Below are 21,296 nucleotides of genomic sequence, written 5' to 3'. Positions count from 1 at the left end.
TGATGATGCGTGTGCCACTCTTAAGAGCATAAAAGGAAATATCTCTGCCAACACGTCGTAGGGGTGCCTTGCCAATACTATGGTCAGAAAGATAGGCACTAGAGGAAGTCAGTCATAAAGAATTTAGTCCATTGTGCATTCTGAAACTGAGTGTGGAAAGGGAGTGCATGACGGGTTGATCGTTTCTGAGAAGAACGAGAAGGTGGTGAAATATCATCAGGCAATTGTCGTTGGCATTTAGGAGTGGGATTGGAGTTGGTCTGACGTGAAACGGGCTGGCGATTCGATAATTGCCCCATCATAGAGGGAGAGGCCGGAAGCATAGTCAAAGGAGAGCGGAGGTCAGACAAATCGAAGGAGTCAGTCGAAGCCTCGGTACCTGAAGCGGGTGAGGAAACAGCACAAGTAAGAGGTACAGGGGCATAAGGGGTGTCCGAAGAGTGGTCAAAAAACAAGGCAGGGTCAGAATGGGATGCGGTATCAAGAAGGGGCCCGGGGGTAGGAGGTTCATGGATTGGGAACTCCATGGTCAGGTTGCTTTTTGTCTTTTTGTTTTTAAGAAAAAAAAAGAAAAGAAAATAAAAATAAAAAAAAAAAGAATTAAAAAAGGGAGGAGTGAAGAGGAATAGTTCCTAGGAGGAATGAAAGGGCCGGAAATCTCCCTCCGCACCCAAGAGGACTGCAAGTAGCACAGATGCAGCATGGAACCTGTGCCGTACCCTACCCTTCATGCCGGTAAACCATCAATCCAGGATAGCAACCTCACATCTGCTGAGCTACCTCGGTGGACAAAAGAGAGGGCGGCTGGATATCCACCACAAAGCATACCTCCTTCGGCCACCATCCCCGGAATCCAAAAGGCGGCTTCCAGAGATATACCCGTCACCTGAAAGACACCCAAAACCACCCCCCGGGATACCGGAGAGGGATCGGGAATCTCCAGGCGATCCAGATGTGACAGATGTGACAGAGTGAACAGGCAAAAGGGGGGGGTTGGCCTGTACATTGCAGAGTCACTTGTTTGCACAGAACTGCTTAATGCCTCAAATGACGTAGTGGAAGTTTTAGCAGTAAAGGTCGAGAACCAAAACCTAGTCATTGTGGTAGTCTACAAGCCTCCGGATGCAACATCCCAGCAATTCCAGGAACAGCTGTTAAAAATTGACCACTGTCTGGAAAATCTTCCAGCTCCTGCACCCAACATCTTGCTCCTGGGGGATTTCAACTTAAGGCACCTAAAATGGAGGAATATAGCAAATAATATTGTTGCAGAAATAACACCAGGAGGCAGCTCTGATGAAAACTCACACTCACACGAGCTTTTAAATCTCTGCACAAAATTCAATTTAAACCAGCAAATAATAGAGCCTACAAGACTGGAGAATACACTAGACCTCATCTTCACTAACAATGATGATCTGATAAGAAATGTCACCATATCAAAAACAATATACTCAGATCACAACATAATTGAGGTTCAGACATGTATGCATGGAGCCCCAGACCGACAAAATGAGACTAGTCATGAGGGAGCATTCACCAAATTCAACTTCAATAACAAAAACATAAAGTGGGACCAAGTAAACCAAGTCCTAACCGATATAAGCTGGGAAGATATACTAAGCAACACAGACCCAAACTTATGCCTAGAACAGATTAACTCGGTGGCACTCGATGTATGCACAAGGCTTATTCCTCTAAGAAAAAGGAGGAGTAGATGTAAAATAGAAAGAGACAGGCGCTCCCTTTACAGGCGACGGAAAAGAATAACAGAGCGGCTAAAAGAGGTCAATATATCTGAAATGCGCAGGGAGACACTGGTCAGAGAAATAGCAAGCATCGAACTTAAGCTAAAAGAATCCTTTAGGAGTCAGGAATCGCGGGAAGAACTAAAAGCCATAAATGAAATCGAAAGAAACCCAAAGTATTTCTTCTCCTATGCCAAATCAAAATCGAGAACAACGTCCAGTATTGGGCCCCTACTTAAACAAGATGGGTCCTACACAGATGACAGCAAGGAAATGAGTGAGCTACTCAAGTCCCAATATGACTCAGTTTTTAGCAAGCCGCTAACCAGACTGAGAGTCGAAGACCAAAATGAATTTTTTATGAGAGAGCCACAAAATTTGACTAACACAAGCCTATCCGATGTTATCCTGACGCCAAATGACTTCGAACAGGCGATAAATGACATGCCCATGCACTCTGCCCCAGGGCCAGACTCATGGAACTCTGTGTTCATCAAGAACTGCAAGAAGCCCCTATCACGAGCCTTTTCCATCCTATGGAGAGGGAGCATGGACACGGGGGTCGTCCCTCAGTTACTAAAAACAACAGACATAGCCCCACTCCACAAAGGGGGCAGTAAAGCAACAGCAAAGAACTACAGACCAATAGCACTAACATCCCATATCATAAAAATCTTTGAAAGGGTCCTAAGAAGCAAGATCACCACCCATCTAGAAACCCATCAGTTACACAACCCAGGGCAACATGGGTTTAGAACAGGTCGCTCCTGTCTGTCTCAACTACTGGATCACTACGACAAGGTCCTAAATGCACTAGAAGACAAAAAGAATGCAGATGTAATATATACAGACTTTGCAAAAGCCTTCGACAAGTGTGACCATGGCGTAATAGCGCACAAAATGCGCGCTAAAGGAATAACAGGAAAAGTCGGTCGATGGATCTATAATTTCCTCACTAACAGAACACAGAGAGTAGTCGTCAACAGAGTAAAGTCCGAGGCAGCTACGGTGAAAAGCTCTGTCCCACAAGGCACAGTACTAGCTCCCATCTTGTTCCTCATCCTCATATCCGACATAGACAAGGATGTCAGCCACAGCACCGTGTCTTCCTTTGCAGATGACACCCGAATCTGCATGACAGTGTCTTCCATTGCAGACACTGCAAGGCTCCAGGCGGACATCAACCAAATCTTTCAGTGGGCTGCAGAAAACAATATGAAGTTCAACGATGAGAAATTTCAATTACTCAGATATGGTAAACATGAGGAAATTAAATCTTCATCAGAGTACAAAACAAATTCTGGCCACAAAATAGAGCGAAACACCAACGTCAAAGACCTAGGAGTGATTATGTCGGAGGATCTCACCTTCAAGGACCATAACATTGTATCAATCGCATCTGCTAGAAAAATGACAGGATGGATAATGAGAACCTTCAAAACTAGGGAGGCCAAGCCCATGATGACACTCTTCAGGTCACTTGTTCTATCTAGGCTGGAATATTGCTGCACTCTAACAGCACCTTTCAAGGCAGGTGAAATTGCCGACCTAGAAAATGTACAGAGAACTTTCACGGCGCGCATAACGGAGATAAAACACCTCAATTACTGGGAGCGCTTGAGGTTTCTAAACCTGTATTCCCTGGAACGCAGGAGGGAGAGATACATGATTATATACACCTGGAAAATCCTAGAGGGACTAGTACCAAACTTGCACACGAAAATCACTCACTACGAAAGCAAAAGACTTGGCAGACGATGCACCATCCCCCCAATGAAAAGCAGGGGTGTCACTAGCACGTTAAGAGACCATACAATAAGTGTCAGGGGCCCGAGACTGTTCAACTGCCTCCCAGCACACATAAGGGGGATTACCAACAGACCCCTGGCAGTCTTCAAGCTGGCACTGGACAAGCACCTAAAGACAGTTCCTGATCAGCCGGGCTGTGGCTCGTACGTTGGTTTGCGTGCAGCCAGCAGCAACAGCCTGGTTGATCAGGCGCTGATCCACCAGGAGGCCTGGTCACAGACCGGGCCGCGGGGGCGTTGACCCCCGAAACTCTCTCCAGGTAAACTCCAGGTACTCCAGGCAAACTACACCACCTCCAAAAACCTCAATGGAATGGGATGGACCCTGGTACCCTTCCCCCTACCTAGGAACCAGCATGCCTGTGGGAAGAATCCTACAGGCCAAAAAGAGGAAGGGAATAAGGGAGGGACAGGGAGGAGGAGGAAAGGGAAAAGGGAGGGTAGGGAGGATAGGATAGGGAAGGGAGGATTGGGGGGTAATTAGGTTCGGTCTTAGGAAGGAGACCATCAGGTCTAATTCCTCAGACCAAGAGCCTCTTCACCACGCCAAGGAGCCCCCCTTGAAGAGGGGTACAAAGTCAAGATGCAGTTTACTGCCCTCTCTACGTCATACACAGTTGAGCGAGGTTTCAGTGCGGTCGCTAAGCTTCTTTCCAAGCAAAGACACAGACCGAAAAATACTGAACACGGGGATCTAAGACTTCTTAGTACCTTCAAGACTGATGTTGAGAAGCTGATGTTCCTGCATCAAGCACATCCATCTCATTAAAATTGTCAAGATAATGTAGCTACAGATGAGATGTAAATTTACCCTTTCATATTAAATAAATTGGATGACTATGTTAATTTTTATTTGTGAAATAAATACGTTAATATACAGTGTTAGATTAGTTGTGGTTGTTTAGAATTTGCAGTAAACCTAATACCAAGAAAGAAGTTTGCTCGTATGTGTGTGTGTGGGGAGGGGGGAGCTAGGAATGTGGCCTGGTAGCCACATCCCTAGTGCCACATCCTGGGAGCTCCCATTAAGAAGAGGACATAGGGTATTCCCATTGGTGGATATTTAGGAGTAAAAGAAATAGCAAAAACTGCCACGAATTTCTTCTGGTCATCTATAGCAGTGGAGGTATCCGCCATGTTAGGAAGTATGTAACATGTCAAATGATTAGGAAGCCTTGTCCTATTAAACCAGCTCCGTTATTCACAATACCAGCATTTGGTGAATTTTTCTCCAGGCTGGTTGTTGACTGTGTTGATTCCTTACCTCAGATTCATATGAGGAATGAGTAACTGTTCACTATTATGTGTATGTCTATCAGTTATCCTGAAGCAATACAATTAGCAAGCATCAACATTCGCTCTGGCAAGATTCTTTGCACATTAAAAGGTGCAGCATGAAATTCAGTCAGACCAGGCTCAAACTCCACGTCTAAGATCTTTCGAGAAGTTTTCTTTTAAATGAGAACAAATGGGATCTCTTCCATGTAGCATCTTGGAAGTCAAGGTGCAATTAAGAGATTCCAGATACTAAAAAGCATGTTAAAAGCGTATATGGAGCACCATGCCTCGGGTAGCAAGGACTGAGTACCTTTATTGTTGTTAGGTAAAAGGGCACAGATGCAACTGATGTGATGTTTTATTGTGCCAACGTATTGCTCCTGGAGCTTTGTCAAGCCTTTACCAACAATACAGGGACTCAGAGAGGTGAGAAAGTATAAGCCCTGCAGTAGGCCTACTGGTCCATGTATTAGGTAGTAGTAGTAGTAGTGCTAATACCTCAAATATGATGAAGCTCCCTTTGTTTTATTTAATGGTGTCTGAAATGGCGATTAAAGATGATTCAAGGCATTTACGTTTGCGGAAATTAGCTTCTTTGATCACTAGGTGGGCGTCACTGAATCTCATTAAATGGTTAGAAGAGTTCCTATGCTGTACAAATTGTCGTTTCTGTATGCATTAATGTGTTCACCGAGTCGTGTTTGTGGAGTACATGCTGTTTCACTGACATATCCTTTGTCACAGCTTCCGCAACGGGTTGTGTAAACGCCTGCATTGACCGGTTCAAAGTTCTTCACTTTAGTCGTGGTCAGGGCTTTTATGGATGTGCTGGTTGCGGTAACGACTCTAGTATTGGCTTGTTCAAGTACTTTGGAGACATTCAAGGCAACTTGGATGTCGGGAAGGATTATGACTGTTTAAAGCGAGACAAAAACCCGGTGGTGGGGAAATGGGATGTTATGGTAGCTTATCTAAGGCAATCGTATACAACTTGCACATGCCCTTTTTTGTAGTAATTATTATTGTTGGTTAAGAACTTATGGTGTTGGTGAGAAAGCATTTTGTGTGGGTCTGAATGGTTTTGATAAGGTTTGTTGGTTAATGGCTGCATGGTAACCTTTTCCCCATCAGACAACTAAGGAACTGGATCTGTGCTCCAATTCCCTGAATTAAGCCTGAATGCTTTACATCCACTTCCCCTACACGCACTGTATAATCCCTATGGGTTTAGTGCTCCCCATGATAATCTCACCAGACAAGAATATTTTAATGCTTAAAAAAGAAATTAAACTCTCGGCATATATAAATATACGATGAGAGAAATGCATATCTCAGGGTATCCATCCTTTGTAATTGATGTATTAATGGTCGTTTCCTTCTGTAATATAAGCCTTGTTCAAGTTACTTTTATTCTCATATTAATGTAAATAACCTTACATGATGCATTACATAAAATGTACTGTTTATCTACACTTGTATGGTTTCATTTTAATTAAATCTGAATGTATATTACATTCAGATACAACGTAGGGGGTTGAAAGGGGTCTGGAATTTCACGACACCATACCTGGCAGCTACTGGGTTGGGTGTCAGTCTGGATTTGTGTTTGGTGCAAATAACACATTGGTGAGGATTTTTCCAGCTGCCACCTGGTTTCCGTCGGAACGAGCTCTTTTATATACCCGGATGCCATATAAATTCCAATAGGGTTAACACAATAATTAATTATATTATGTTGGAAGAATTAATTGCTGCCATGTATTTTATATTTATTTTCTGTTCTATTAATATTTTTTTTAGTTTAATAACTTGCTCAATATTTTGAATTAGTTTCTTTTTTGTACACATACTGACATAACGTAGTTACTATGTCTTAAGCATTAGATTGTACCACATACTTCTTTAATAAACAGTCACCTCTGCCATCTCTCTCCTCTCTCTCTCTCTCTATCTGCCTCTCTCTCTCTGTAATGTTTCTTTAATTTACCCAAGTGTTCTTACAGGGTTAGGTTAAGAGTTCTTACCTCTATTTACAAGCTAAGAGTTGTTACCTACCTCAGGTCATTTGAAAGCCTTTTTATTTTTATTAGACATAAAAATTGGAAAAGATGAAGCTGGAACCATCTGTGGGCAAGTGATTTCATTTGTTCAACTATTTCATCGATGTCATTACCCCATGTGAACATATTCCAGACTCGGGTTATCATTGAAATGAATGATCTCAGATGAAGTGCTAAGCGAAAATCTGGGACTGTTACTGAGTTATCCCTACTATCATACTTCCATTCAATGCTAAATGTAATTGATTTGTGGTCGCTAGCACCCAGTTCCTCTGAAACTTCTAAATTATTAACATTATTGAGAAGGGTACAGCCAGAGTGTATTTTGTGTTTGTGCCAGTCTTGTCTCTACTCGATCACCACGAAATGGAGCCTTAACAACATGAGCCTTGTACATAACAATAAAGCCACCCACATCCTTCCGGTATTGAAGGCTCTGATGAAATGACAGATCTGTCCAGTCCGGGGTGCAGATAGGGGATGAGTCATCTTGCTCTGTTCTCTATTCTGTCAAGAAGTCCTAAGTGAGGCAGGGGGCAGGAAATCAAAGAACGTGAAGCATACTCAAGGTGTGAGTGCACGTGTGCCTCGTACAGTCTTGCAGTCTCTACTGTCGATCACATGTGAGTCTCGTCTAAGTGTTGTAAGCTTCCTGGCCGTTTTGTTTGCGAGATTTACTACATGGTTCTTCATAGTCAGTTTGGAATCAAATATCACTTCAAGGATATTAACCTCATCCTCGGATTCCAACACTCCCATCTATTTTTTTTACCACTGCTTCAGCATTACCATTATGGTGCCTAGACACCATCATCATTTATACTTTACAGAATTTGGTTAAGAGTTCCTACCTTTATTTTCAAGCTAAAAGCTTTTACCTACCTTAGCTCTCTCTTTGTCTCTCTCTTATTGATTTATCGTCATTAAACAGACAAATTCTCATATTTTATACCCAGCATTCTTTTAACCATTAAATTTTTCTTGGTAATAGAACATGCACAGTATTTACTGGAAGGATAATATCAGTTAACTATTATTGTATTCATGGGGAGGAACACTAAACTTGTAGGAGTCTTACAAGGCCTGAGGACTGGATACGACCAATTCCTTTGATCCAGAGCCTCTCACTGGCATCCAGCCTACCTGAAGGTACATATACAAATAATTTTAGTCTGCACATCTTACTACTCTTGTACTGCATTACTTATTATTATTATTCTTACAATAAAAACTAAGCGCTGTATGAGAGGGTTGTATGACTCACATGAGTCATGCAGCATCCATTTTTTTTGGTTCATTTTAATTTACAAACATTACGTTTACTATGGGCTGAATCTACATTTGATCCATTTTGTAGTTTAACTTAAAAATCAGCGTAACTTTACCCTAACGCACTAACAAATACCACCAGCATTACTTTCACCTGATGTAATGACAAAAATCATTACTGGTTAAACTATTCTTTGTTTAACTTTACATTTGTTATATTCGAAAATAAATTCTGTACTACACAGAGTTCGTGCTATATTATCATTTGTAAACTATTTACTGTAGTTTGGATAATTAAGCTTTTAATATATTTTTGTGAAGTGCTTCCTTCAAGAGGGGCTCTTTAATGCCAGTGAAGGGGTTATGATCTAAAGTGATCAGGGTTAGCTTCTTCCTTGAATCAAACCTGATTGCCTTCCATTTTTCAGACGCTGTATGATCCTGTCGAGTTTCAAAGCTTCTTAACGAATATACTACTACTACTACTACTATGACTTCTACTACTACTATTACCACTACCATTACGTGACCAAGGCAGGTTTTCTAATGCCAGTATGCTTTTGATTTAAGGAATTGGACCTGACTGCCTCTTTCATGGATCGAATCTGATTGCCTACTATTTCCCCAAGCGCTGTATAACCCCTACAGGTTTGGCTTCCCCTGAATATAATAAGTGCTAAACCTGTGTGGATCATTCACCATATGAAATGATGGAGGCTCAAACCTCCGTTCACTAAGCAACATAAACAAGCTACCCGAGTATACTCTCCTAGTAACACTACTTCCTCTACACATGTAATTTTGTATTAAAATTCGAACAGTTTTTATGCAAACATTTTTCAACTTGTAAGTGTAAAAATTTCCCTTTCAGTTTGGATTTCCCTATCTTACTGGGAGACGGCCGATTTTTTTTTTTAACACACCGGCCGTATCCCACCGTAATTTATACAGGAGTTACTAGTGCCTTGCTCCCAGCATTTTAGTCGCCTCTTACGACACGCATGGATTACGGAGGAAGAGTTCTGTTTCACTTCCCCGTGGAATGACAGCCGATATAAAAAAAAAATATGAATGCAAAATTACACCACACTTTGTATCTAAATTAATTTTTTTCAACAGACTTGCTGGTGATGTGGAAAAGGCGAAGATGTTAGCAACAGAGTTCTACACCAGCACACTGCCACCCGTCATGAGGGAGCTGGACCGCAGACTTGACGGGCGAGAGTGGTTCTGTGGAGATAAGGTAATGCATATCTGATATGTATTTATAACACACAGCATTCTAAACATTTTCAGTCACACTTTGATAATTTGTTAGTGTTATGATTTACATAATTTTTTTAATTAATTTTTTTAGTAGTCAAAGTCATTCCAGCAATAGTCATGTATGTAAATTTAAGGATGGTGGTTTGCATTAGTTGAATAAAATAATACGAAAAATATGGAAATTGCGATTATGGTGTCATTTTATTCCTCAATCATTTCTACAAACAAAAAATAAAAATTAATAACAATGAACAATATTTTACTAAAAACAGCGCTAGATTCATATGGGTAATACATCATTGTATGGTGATGCGTAATGGAAGGTTTAGTGGAGTTGAGGGTTATTACGGGCACAAAATTAATGTTAAAAGTGTTGCAACAATTTAATTTACGTTAAAAAGCGAGAGGTAAAGGCAAAGTTGTAAGGGACTTTTTAGGCAGATGAGGTCAATCAGAGTGAGCACGTCAGTGTTTAACAAATATCTAAAGTGCCTTCTGCATGTTCTGTGATAGAGAGGACAGACTGTTGAGATATGATGAACCTATAGGTTGACCTGGGTGCCAAGTGTCTCTCCATGTAGTACCCACTTTTGACCTTCAGATTCGTAATTCAGAGCCAGAGATGGCCAGGAACCCAGTCGCAGGTTGCTGGAAAACAAGTTGCGCTCTCAGACCAACATTGTCGCCAGCTGTTTTGAGGTTCCTGAGTATTGGAAAATAGTCTGAGAAAAGAACACTCACATTAGAGACTGGTAGGTCGTAAACAGTGAAATGAATAGTTAAGTTCCCGTGCTCGTTTCCTTGAGCATCATTTCAACCAGGGACCCAGTTAAAAACATGACTTTTGTGCTTGCTGGAAGTGAAACATAACTATTTTTTTACATGAAATACAATGTAATATAAGGAGTCAAATATCTGGGTAGCTTGTGATACACTTTGGGAGTCTAAAACAACAATGAATAAGGTGTACATGGTTGCAAAGTGTATGAGTGTTGCATGCAACTCTTCCATGAAAATGCTGATTACTGTTTCAAAAAACAGCTATACGTATATCCTACTCCTGGGAATTTGGAGCGATATCATGGTACTAGAATGCGACTGAAAATTTTCAAGAGTGAGCACAAGTTTGTAGTGAACATGAGAGCTCTCAGGCACGGAAGGGAAGAACAAACCTGAATTGCCAGAACCTGCCAAGAATACGGAATACGGAAATTAAAGGAACATATTAAATACAAGGTAATAAAGGTAAGGGAAGTGGACAAAACAGCAATCAGCATAATGTCGGCTTTTGTATACAGGCTTTTGATTTGGAAAGAATGAAAAGGCACTCTGGCACAAATGTAATCTCTGATGAACAGGATCAAGTTGCAAAGAGGAACTGGGAAGGCTGAAAAATATATACAATCTCCGTTATTATAATAGAAAAGAAGTGCTAAACAACAAGGGTTATACGATGCAAAGGGCAGGGAAGGATGCAGGGGTAATGGGTAGCAAGAGGGAGAGGGATGATTAGGTTATGGAGTGCAGCGGGGCAGTGGATAGTGCAGGGGTAGAGGGTAGCTAGAGATTAAGGTAGAAAGGACTGGAGTTTACCTGGAGGAAGGAGAGGAGAGTGCTAGAGGCATCACCAGAATTTGTGTAGTAAATCAGTTGCTGTCAAAAAGTTAACGAGTCTGGATTAAAGGAGGGTTCATCAGCAAGAAGGGAAGGTAAAGAAAGAGCAGCAGTGCGGAGACGATGTTGGAGGTAAATTCTGCGTGCTCGTTGATAGAGTGGGCAGTCCAACAGAATCTGGCTAACAGATACTGGAACATGACAATTCTCACAGAGAGGAACAGGGGACCTCTCCATGAGATACCCATAAGACCAGTGTGGCCAATGCAAAGACGGGAGTCTCACCCAACCCCAACACTGATGACAAGACAGCCAGAAACCTATACTCGGTTTAATAGAATGAAGTTTGTCATGGAGCAGATCAAACCAACGTTGCTGCCAATGGGTGCGAAGGTAGGTACATATAAATGACCTCATAGGGGACAGGAGCCGTAGTGGAGAAACAAGTGTAGTCAAAGATAAGATAAAACCAATATTGCAAACTAGAAATACCACAGGAAATAGCAAACAAGAGGACTCCACTAGCAATAGTGAGGATATATTACCAAAAACAACTGGTGGGAGCTCCATTGTTGGTGCTAGGGAGGATAGGAATAAGACAGGGAAATATGCACCAACAGGGAATACAGTCACAGAAACCCAAGGCAAACGGAAACCAAGCCTGTGCACATACTATGCACTCGGTATCTGTAAACATGGGAAATCTGGAAAAACAGACGGGACGTGCAACTATGCCCACCCTAGAAAATGCCATGCCCATATGACAACAGGAAAATGCAAACTCCCTTCCTGTAAGCTTTTTCACCCTGAAATGTGTACCTCTTCAGTACAGGAAAGACTGTGCTATAACTTAAATTGCCAGGCACACCATCTAAAGGGTACAAAAAGATACAAAACATCCAGGCCATGGGAAAACCTGGGTAGCCACAGCCACTCAAGAGGGAGAGGTTTTTTAGTGCCAGGAAGGAAAAAAAACTGGCAGGAAATGGCAGAAATCGTACACCAAATTCAGTCATTCCTGGAGTGGAACCACAGTCGATGGCCTCCACTCCAAACCAACAGATACAGATACTAATGCCGGAAAAAAAATCCCCCCCCCCCCAGTACCAACAATACAACCAGTCCGATGACATTCTTCTTTGCAAATATACAGGGTCTAACGCCAGCAACAAACAACAAAATACCTTTCATCCGTGGACTGCTTGCAGAGGCAAAGGCAATGTTCGCGGCTATCACTGAGACCCACATAAAGGATCACTTGGACAACGAAATATGGATCCCAGGTTACAACCTATACAGATGTGACAGAGTGAACAGGCAAAAGGGGGGGGGGGGTTGGCCTGTACATTGCAAAGTCACTTGTTTGCACAGAACTGCTAAATGCCTCAAATGATGTAGTGGAAGTTTTAGCAGTAAAGGTCAAGAACCAAAACCTAGTCATTGTGGTAGTCTACAAGCCTCCAGATGCAACATCCCAGCAATTCCAGGAACAGCTGCTAAAAATTGACCATTGTCTGGAAAATCTTCCAGCTCCTGCACCCAACATCTTGCTCCTGGGGGATTTCAACTTAAGGCACCTAAAATGGAGGAATATAGCAAATAATATTGTTGCAGTAATAACACCAGGAGGCAGCTCTTATGAAAACTCACACTCACACGAGCTTTTAAATCTCTGCACACAATTCAATTTAAACTAGCAAATAACAGAGCCTACTAGACTGGAGAATACACTAGACCTCATCTTCACTAACAATGATGATCTGATAAGAAATGTCACCATATCAAAAACAATATACTCAGATCACAATATAACTGAGGTTCAGACATGTATACGTGGAGCCCCAGACTGACATAATGTGACTAGTCACGAGGGGGTATTCACCATTTCAACTTCAATAACAAAAACAAAGTGGGACCAAGTAAACCAAGTCCTAACCGATATAAGCTGGGAAGATATACTAAGCAACACAGACCCCAACTTATGCCTAGAACAGATTAACTTGGTGGCACTCGATGTATGCACAAGGCTTATTCCTCTAAGAAAAAGGAGTCGTAGATGTAAAATAGAAAGAGACAGGCGCTCCCTTCACAGGCGACGGAAAAGAATAACAGAGTGGCTAAAAGAGGTCAATATATCTGAAATGCGTAGGGAGACACTGGTCAGAGAAATAGCAAGCATCGAACTTAAGCTAAAGGAATCTTATAGGAGTCAGGAATCGCGGGAAGAACTAAAAGCCATAAATGAAATCGAAAGAAACCCAAAGTATTTCTTCTCCTATGCCAAATCAAAGTCGAGAACAACTTCCAGTATTGGGCCCCTACTTAAACAAGATGGGTCCTACACAGATGACAGCAAGGAAATGAGTGAGCTACTCAAGTCCCAATATGACTCAATTTTTAGCAAGCCGCTAACCAGACTGAGAGTCGAAGATCAAAATTAATTTTTTATGAGAGAGCCACAAAATTTGGTTAACACAAGCCTATCCGATGTTATCCTGACGCCAAATGACTTCGAACAGGCGATAAATGACATGCCCATGCACTCTGCCCCAGGGCCAGACTCATGGAACTCCATGTTCATCAAGAACTGCAAGAAGCCCCTATCCCGAGCCTTTTCCATCCTATGGAGAGGGAGCATGGACACGGGGGTCGTCCCACAGTTACTAAAAACAACAGACATAGCCCCACTCCACAAAGGGGCAGTAAAGCAACAGCAAAGAACTACAGACTGATAGCACTAACATCCCATATCATAATCTTTGAAAGAGTCCTAAGAAGCAAGATCACCACCCATCTAGAAACCCATCAGTTACACAACCCAGGGCAACATGGGTTTAGAACAGGTCGCTCCTGTCTGTCTCAACTATTGGATCACTACGACAAGGTCCTAAATGCACTAGAAGATAAAAAGAATGCAGATGTAATATATACAGACTTTGCAAAAGCCTTCGACAAGTGTGACCATGGTGTAATAGCACACAAAATGCGTGCTAAAGGAATAACAGGAAAAGTCGGTCGATGGATCTATAATTTCCTCACTAACAGAACACAGAGAGTAGTCTTCAACAGAGTAAAGTCCGAGGCAGCTATGGTGAAAAGCTATTCCACAAGGCACAGTACTCGCTCCCATCTTGTTCCTCATCCTCATATCTGACATAGACAAGGATGTCAGCCAGAGCACCGTGTCTTCCTTTGCAGATGACACCCGAATCTGCATGACAGTGTCTTCCATTGCACACACTGCAAGGCTCCAGGCGGACATCAACCGAATCTTTCAGTGGGCTGCAGAAAACAATATGAAGTTCAAGTTTAAGTTTAATATGTTTATTATGCACCCCATACCCATCCTGTGGGCGGTAGTCAAAAGATTACAGAGGTACATAATTGGTCCAGGGACTGGACTCCAAAGTTTTGATAGCTGAGCAAGTTACAGAGGCAATGAACTCACAATTTACAAAGGTAATGAACTCACAATTTACAAAGGTAATGAACTCACAATTTACAAAGGTAATGAACTCACAATTTACAAAGGTAATGAACTCCAGGTAAGTCTGGTCACAATCATAACAAGTTACAACGATGAGAAATTTCAATTACTCAGATATGGTAAACACGAGGAAATTAAATCTTCATCAGAGTACAAAACAAATTCTGGCCACAAAATAGAGCGAAACACCAACATCAAAGACCTGGGAGTGATCATGTCGGAGGATCTCACCTTCAAGGACCATAACATTGTATCAATCGCATCTGCTAGAAAAATGACAGGATGGATAATGAAAACCTTCAAAACCTCAGGAGGCCAAGCCCATGATGACACTCTTCAGGTCACTTGTTCTACCTAGGCTGGAATATTGCTGCACACTAACAGCACCTTTCAAGGCAGGTGAAATTGCTGACCTAGAAAATGTACAGAGAACCTTCACGGCGCGCATAACGGAGATAAAACACCTCAATTACTGGGAGCGCTTGAGGTTCCTAAAACTCTATTCCCTGGAATGCAGGCGGGAGAGATACATGATTATATACACCTGGAAAATCAATCCTAGAGGGACTAGTACCGAACTTGCACACAAAAATCACTCACTACGAAAGCAAAAGACTTGGCAGACGATGCAACATCCCCCCAATGAAAAGCAGGGGTGTCACTAGCACGCTAAGAGACCATACAATAAGTGTCAGGGGCCCAAGACTGTTCAACTGCCTCCCAGCATACATAAGGGGGATTACCAACAGACCCCTGGCAGTCTTCAAGCTGGCACTGGACAAGCACCTAAAGTCGGTTCCTGACCAGCCGGGCTGTGGCTCGTACGTTGGTTTGCATGCAGCCAGCAGCAACAGCCTGGTTGATCAGGCTCTGATACACCAGGAGGCCTGGTCACAGACCGGGCCGTGGGGGCATTGACCCCCGGAACTCTCTCCAGGTAAACTCCAGGTAAACAGGAGGTACAGGGGTATGGGGAAAGTCTGGAGAATGGTCCAGTAACAAAGCTGGATCAGAATAGGGTGCAGTAACAAAAAGGGGCCTGGCAGGAGGATGGCGGTCACAGAATGAAGACTCCATTATGTTGGTACTTCTTTCTTATTGTTTTAAGGAAAAAAAAAGACAAAACAAAAAAAAACGAAGAGGGACAGTTACTAGAAGTCATGAAAGGGCCGTAAGTTCTTCCTCTCATCCAAGAGGACCTCGATGCTGCCAGCAGTGCAGATGCAGCATGGAACCCATGCCATACCCTACCATTCACGGCAGTAAACCAGCGTTCTGGGATAGCAACCTCACATCCACCGAGCCACCTCAGCAGACAAAAGAGAGGGCAGTCGGATACCCACCACAAAGCATACCTCCTTCAGCTGCCACCTCCCAGAACTAACAGGCAGCCTCTGGAGATACACCTGTCACCTGCAGAACACCCCGCCCTACCTCCTGGAAATCCGGGAAGGGAACAGGGTGCCTCCAAATGATCCAGATTCCATGGCAAACTGCATCACTCCCAAGGAACCCCACAGAGCCATATAGACCCCGGCACACTTCCCCCTACCTAGAAACCATAGTGCCAGAGGAGACAACCCCCAGAGGCTACAAACAGGATGAAGAAAAGGTAGGGTTGAGAGGGATGAGGAAAGGGAAAAGGGGTGATGGGGAGGATGGGATAGAGAAGGGGGAACTGGGGGGGGGGGTAATTAGGTTCGGTCTGAGGAAGCAGATCAAAAGGTCTAATTCCTCAGACCAAGAGTCTCTTCACCACACCAAGGAGTCTCTCTCCCCCTTTAAGAGGTGAGAATATGCAGGGTGCCCCTTTACAGTTAAGGCAAGTGCGTGGTTGGCTGCAGGATGGACTGTTATGATCAGCTGCACCACAGACCGAGCATTCTGCCAGTGACCTGCAATATTTTGCTGAGTGGCCAAAGCGCCAAGTATGAAGGATGACCAGCAGCACTGTATAATACCAGCAGGTAATTTTTCACAGTGGGGGCAAATACATGGTGAAACCAGCCAAAGAAAAAGTCCCTAGTGACCCATGCCTTACTGTTTGCCCTCCACATCACACAAATTAGCCTTCAGGACATTGTTTTTCCTGAACACTCTGGGAGTTTCAGAGTGATACAACAATAAAGGCTTCACTTTGCAATCACCACTAGCATTACCACACAACAAAAGAGTATGCCTGTCTTTCATAGGCTTATGTCCTGGGAGTGCCTTTTCCTCCCGAGTAATGTAGGTCCTGTTTGGCATTTTCTTCCAAAACAGGCCAGTTTCGTCACAATTAAACACTTGTTGGGGGTTTCAATCCTTCAGCCTCTATGTACTCCTTGAATTCCTGCACATATTTTTCAGCCGCTTTTTGGTCCGAACTGGCAGCCTCACCATGCCTTATCACACTATGTATGCCACTACGATTCTTGTATCTCTCAAACCAACCTTTGCTGGCCTTAAATTCACTCACATCACCACTAGTTGCAGGCATTTTTTTAATTAACCCTTTGAGGGTCGACAGGCCCTCTCCGAAACTCGTTCTCAGGGTCGGCCAAATTTAAAAAAAAAAAAAAATTATTTTCTCTTATGAAAAGATAGAGAATCTTTTCCCGATCATAAAGACACCAAAAATTTGAAATTTGATAGAAAACTTACGGAATTATGCTCTCGCAAAGTTAGCAGTCTTGGCGATGTTTACGCATCGGCGATTTTGCCCACTTTGAGCCCCATTTTCGGCCAATTTCACTGTACTAGTCGACAAAAAACATGAATATTTCGCTAGAACTCCATTTTTTCTATCGAATGGGTGCAAGAAACCACCCATTTATAAATTCAACTATCCAGTACAGTGGTCAGAATTTAGCAATTTTGCCAATTTCACACAAATTTCAAAAGATGCCAATTTCCGAATAGGGTCCAGAATAAACAAGAAAGACATTCCTGGCACTAAAATGACATTTCCTCTAGTCATTAGTCACGTCTCAAGGCCCCTCTTATATTCTTTTGCTTTCCACTTTGAATTTTTATTCTCACAAAAATTCAAAGATTTACTGTTATGCAGACTACTGCATTAGTGTAAAAAATGGTATAAATATTATTGGTGCACTTGTGAAAGAATATCAGACTCACCAGTTGACGTGTATTGCACGCTTGGCACGATTTGTTTACTTTTGAAGTTTGGTAAAAATCGAACATTTCTGCTACTTTGAGCTCAATTTCAAGGCACCTTTCATTGTAAAACCAGTCAAAATCATCTCAATTTCTGTAATATGTCTTCCATTCTATAAAATGAGACCAAGAAAACTAGAATACAACAATAAATACCATACGAAAATACACTGCAAAGTCGCTGATTTATTCCAAAAAAATGGCCAAAGTTTTTTTTTTCTCATTATGCACTGTGTGCTGCAGGATTTTTTTTAGACTGTGCACACTGACCACATAGACCCATTCTTTCATATGAAGGCCTACCAGCTTTCTCCCACTAGATTTGAGGCCGCTAGAATTTATGCGTACTAGTACGTCAAAAAACCCTACGCGTAAGACGTACTAGTACGACCAAAACCCTCAAAGGGTTAAATCATCATGCAACTTCCTAGCCTTTTCACATATGATCACTTGAGAGACACTATCTCCTGCTATCTGTTTTTCGTTTATCCACACCAATAACAGTCTCTCAACATCTTCGAGTACTTGCGATCTCTGTTTCGTAAACAAACTTGCACCTTTCTCAAGAACAGCTTCCTTGATTGCCATTTTGTTGGCCAAGATAGTAGCGATGGGTGACTGGGGTTTGATATACAACCTGGCCAGCTCCGAGACACGCACTCCACTTTTGTAATTTGCAATTATCTCTTTCTTCTTGGGGCCCATAGCGACTTATTTTGCAGTTACAAGCACTAAAAACACTGTTATAATATGAAATGTACCGAATGTATGCATAGATGCAACCGCACTGGCTGGCATGTAAACACTGGCACACACGGGGCAGCTGAGGTGCGCTCAGGCCACACGTGGATGCACACAGGACGAATCACGTTGGATGAGTTTTTTTATCGTTAGCCAGGCCAAAATTTTTACGCTCAAACGCTTCGTTGGGCAGATTGAACATTATGCAGTGCATTCATTAGCCAAGGGTCCACTGTACTGTTTTTGGGAAGGTATTTATACCACTATGTAGTATTAGCCAATGTATGAACTTGGTCGTCTAGTCTTGAAGTTTTAAGATTTAGGTGATAAGCCTGCCCGTAATGCTATGCATACAAGTGGCTTTGGCATGCTGCTCTTACCTGTATTTTTTGTACCTCTGTATGTATGTTTCAAATTATAAATAAATAAATAAATAAATAAATAAATAAATATTGGTAAAGTTAAATATTGAGTACTTAGTCTAGGGTGAGTAAGTGGCTTTTGAGAAGAGTCTTAAACTGATTTTCAGACCAGGTTTCTTTAGTATTTTCTGGTAATGAATTCCAAATTTTGGGGCCCTGTATGTGCATAGCTTTTTCAGTGTGATATGGACATGGGGTACATCAAGAAGAGATCTGTATACAGTGGTCCCTCGTTTTTCGTAATTAATCCGTTCCTGGAGGAGCTACTATAAATGAAATTTACGATTTGCGAATCAATTTTCCCCATAAGAAATAATGTAAATACAATTAATTCGTTCCTGACACCCAGAAGTATTAAAACAAAAAATTTTTTACATAAAATATATTTGTAGTACATAAACAATACAATGGGAAATGATGAATGGAACATTAACAGCATAACACTTACCTTTATTGGAGATTCTTCTTAGTGCATGGGAGACTGGAGGAGGAGAGTGGATTGTTTATAGTTTGGAAGGGGAATCCCCTTCTATCAACACCTCAGGTACCAATTGCTTTTCTGGGGTTGCTTCTCTTCTCTGTTTCTTAATGCCACCTGAGAGTCACTGGAGTCCTGTCTCGCAAAATAACTGTCCGGACAGCTCTGTTTCTGGCGTCTCTTTAACACTTCCCTAATATGGCCCAAGACTTTGTCACTATACATGTTGCCAACATGGCTTGCAACAACCTTGTTAGGGTGATGTTTCTCCATAAATCTTTCAATCTTACCCCACATTGCAAAAATGTCCTTAATTTCTGAAGAAGGTACCTTCTCCCATCTCTCTTCCTCCTCCTCTGCAGCAAGATTCTGAGCTGTGATCTGTTGCTCTTCCTGCTGAAGCTCTTGCAGCTCCTCTGTGGTGAGCTCCTCATTGTGGTCTTCCACCAATCCTTCCACATCCTCCAAACTCACATCCAACCCCATGGAACTCCCCAGTGCCACAATTGATTTTACAACAGACATAGGCTCATCAGGGTCAGTCCCAAACCATTCAAAATCCCTCTTGACACAATCTGGCCACAATTTTCTCCAGGCAGAGTTCAAAGTCCTGGTAGTCACTCCCTCCCAAGCCATACCTATAAGGGTTATGCAATGGAGGATGCTGAAGTGTTCTTTCCAAAATTCCCTTAGGGTCAAGCGAGTGTGGTCACAGTCAAGCACCTGTGAAACATTGCTTTTGTGTAGAGCTTTTTAAAGTTTGCAATGACCTGCTGGTCTATGGGCTGGAGGAGAGGAGTGGTATTCGGGGGCAAGAACTTTACTGTGATGAACCCAAACTCCTCGAAAATTAAGTCATCCAAGTTTGGAGGATGAGCAGGTGCATTGTCCATTACTAGCAGGCACTTGAGATCAAATTTCTTTTCCAGGAGATACTCTTTCACACTAGGGCCAAACACTTCATTGAACCACTCGACAAAAATTTCCCTTGTGACCCATGCCTTACTATTAGATTTCCAAAACACACACAATTTACTCTTCATAACATTGTTTTTCCTGAACACTCTGGGATTTTCAGAATGGTACACTAGTAATGGCTTCACTTTGAAATCCCCACTAGCATTAGCACAGAACATTAGCGTCAGCCTGTCTTTCATAGGCTTGTGTCCTGGCATTGCCTTTTCCTCCTATGTAATGAAGGTCCTCTTTGGCATTTTCTTCCAAAAGAGGCCTGTTTTGTCACAACTGAATACTTGTTCAGGTTTCAGTCCTTCAGCTTCTATGTACTCCTTGAATTCATGCACATATTTTTCAGCCGCCTTGTGGTCCGAACTGGCAGCCTCACCATGCCTTACCACACTGTGTATGCCAGTACGGTTCTTAAATCTCTCAAACCAACCTTTGCTGGCCTTAAATTCACTCACATCACCACTAGTTGCAGGCAATTTCTTTACCAAATCGTCATGCAACTGCCTAGCCTTTTCACAAATAATCGTAGTCATAAGAGTATCTCCTGCTAATTGTTTCTCATTTATTTTATTTTTTTTTATTATCACACTGGCCGATTCCCACCAAGGCAGGGTGGCCCGAAAAAGAAAAACTTTCACCATCATTCACTCCATCACTGTCTTGCCAGAAGGGTGCTTTACACTACAGTTTTTAAACTGCAACATTAACACCCCTCCTTCATTTATCCACACCAATAATAACTTCTCAACCTCTTGGAGTACTGGTGATCTCATTTTTGTCAGCATAGTTACCCCCCCTTTGCAACAACAGTGTCCTTGATTTCCTTTTTCGGCCACACTTGTACCACTTTCATATTGTTCAATGATGGTTTTCTTAAATTCAATCGTATTTCTCACCTTTTTTACCACAGGCTTGGCACTAGGAGCTTTCTTTGGAGCCATGGTAGCTTATTTAGTACTTGCAAGCACTAAAATAAATGGAATATTATGAAATATTTCGC

General features: G+C 42.3%; 1 protein-coding gene across 5 annotated transcripts in view; it reads left to right on the top strand.

The window, feature by feature from the left end:
- The window catches only part of LOC128696717 (hematopoietic prostaglandin D synthase-like), a 264,923-nt gene that overhangs the window by 116,196 nt on the left and 127,431 nt on the right, over positions 1 to 21,296 (top strand). For all 5 annotated transcript variants that reach the window (XR_011392372.1, XM_070088190.1, XM_070088186.1 and 2 more), the window contains exon 4: positions 9,283 to 9,406. Coding sequence is in view for 4 of the 5 variants with exons in the window: in XM_070088190.1 (XP_069944291.1) it covers positions 9,283 to 9,406 (124 nt within the window). In the remaining variant the exon portion in view is untranslated. The remainder of the gene's footprint in view (positions 1 to 9,282; positions 9,407 to 21,296) is intronic.

The sequence above is a fragment of the Cherax quadricarinatus genome, chromosome 2 (assembly GCF_038502225.1).
Source record: "Cherax quadricarinatus isolate ZL_2023a chromosome 2, ASM3850222v1, whole genome shotgun sequence".
NCBI classification, from domain to species: domain Eukaryota; kingdom Metazoa; phylum Arthropoda; class Malacostraca; order Decapoda; family Parastacidae; genus Cherax; species Cherax quadricarinatus.
The sequence above is the reverse complement of the archived record's forward strand: the minus strand, read 5'-3'. Positions and strand labels throughout refer to the sequence as shown.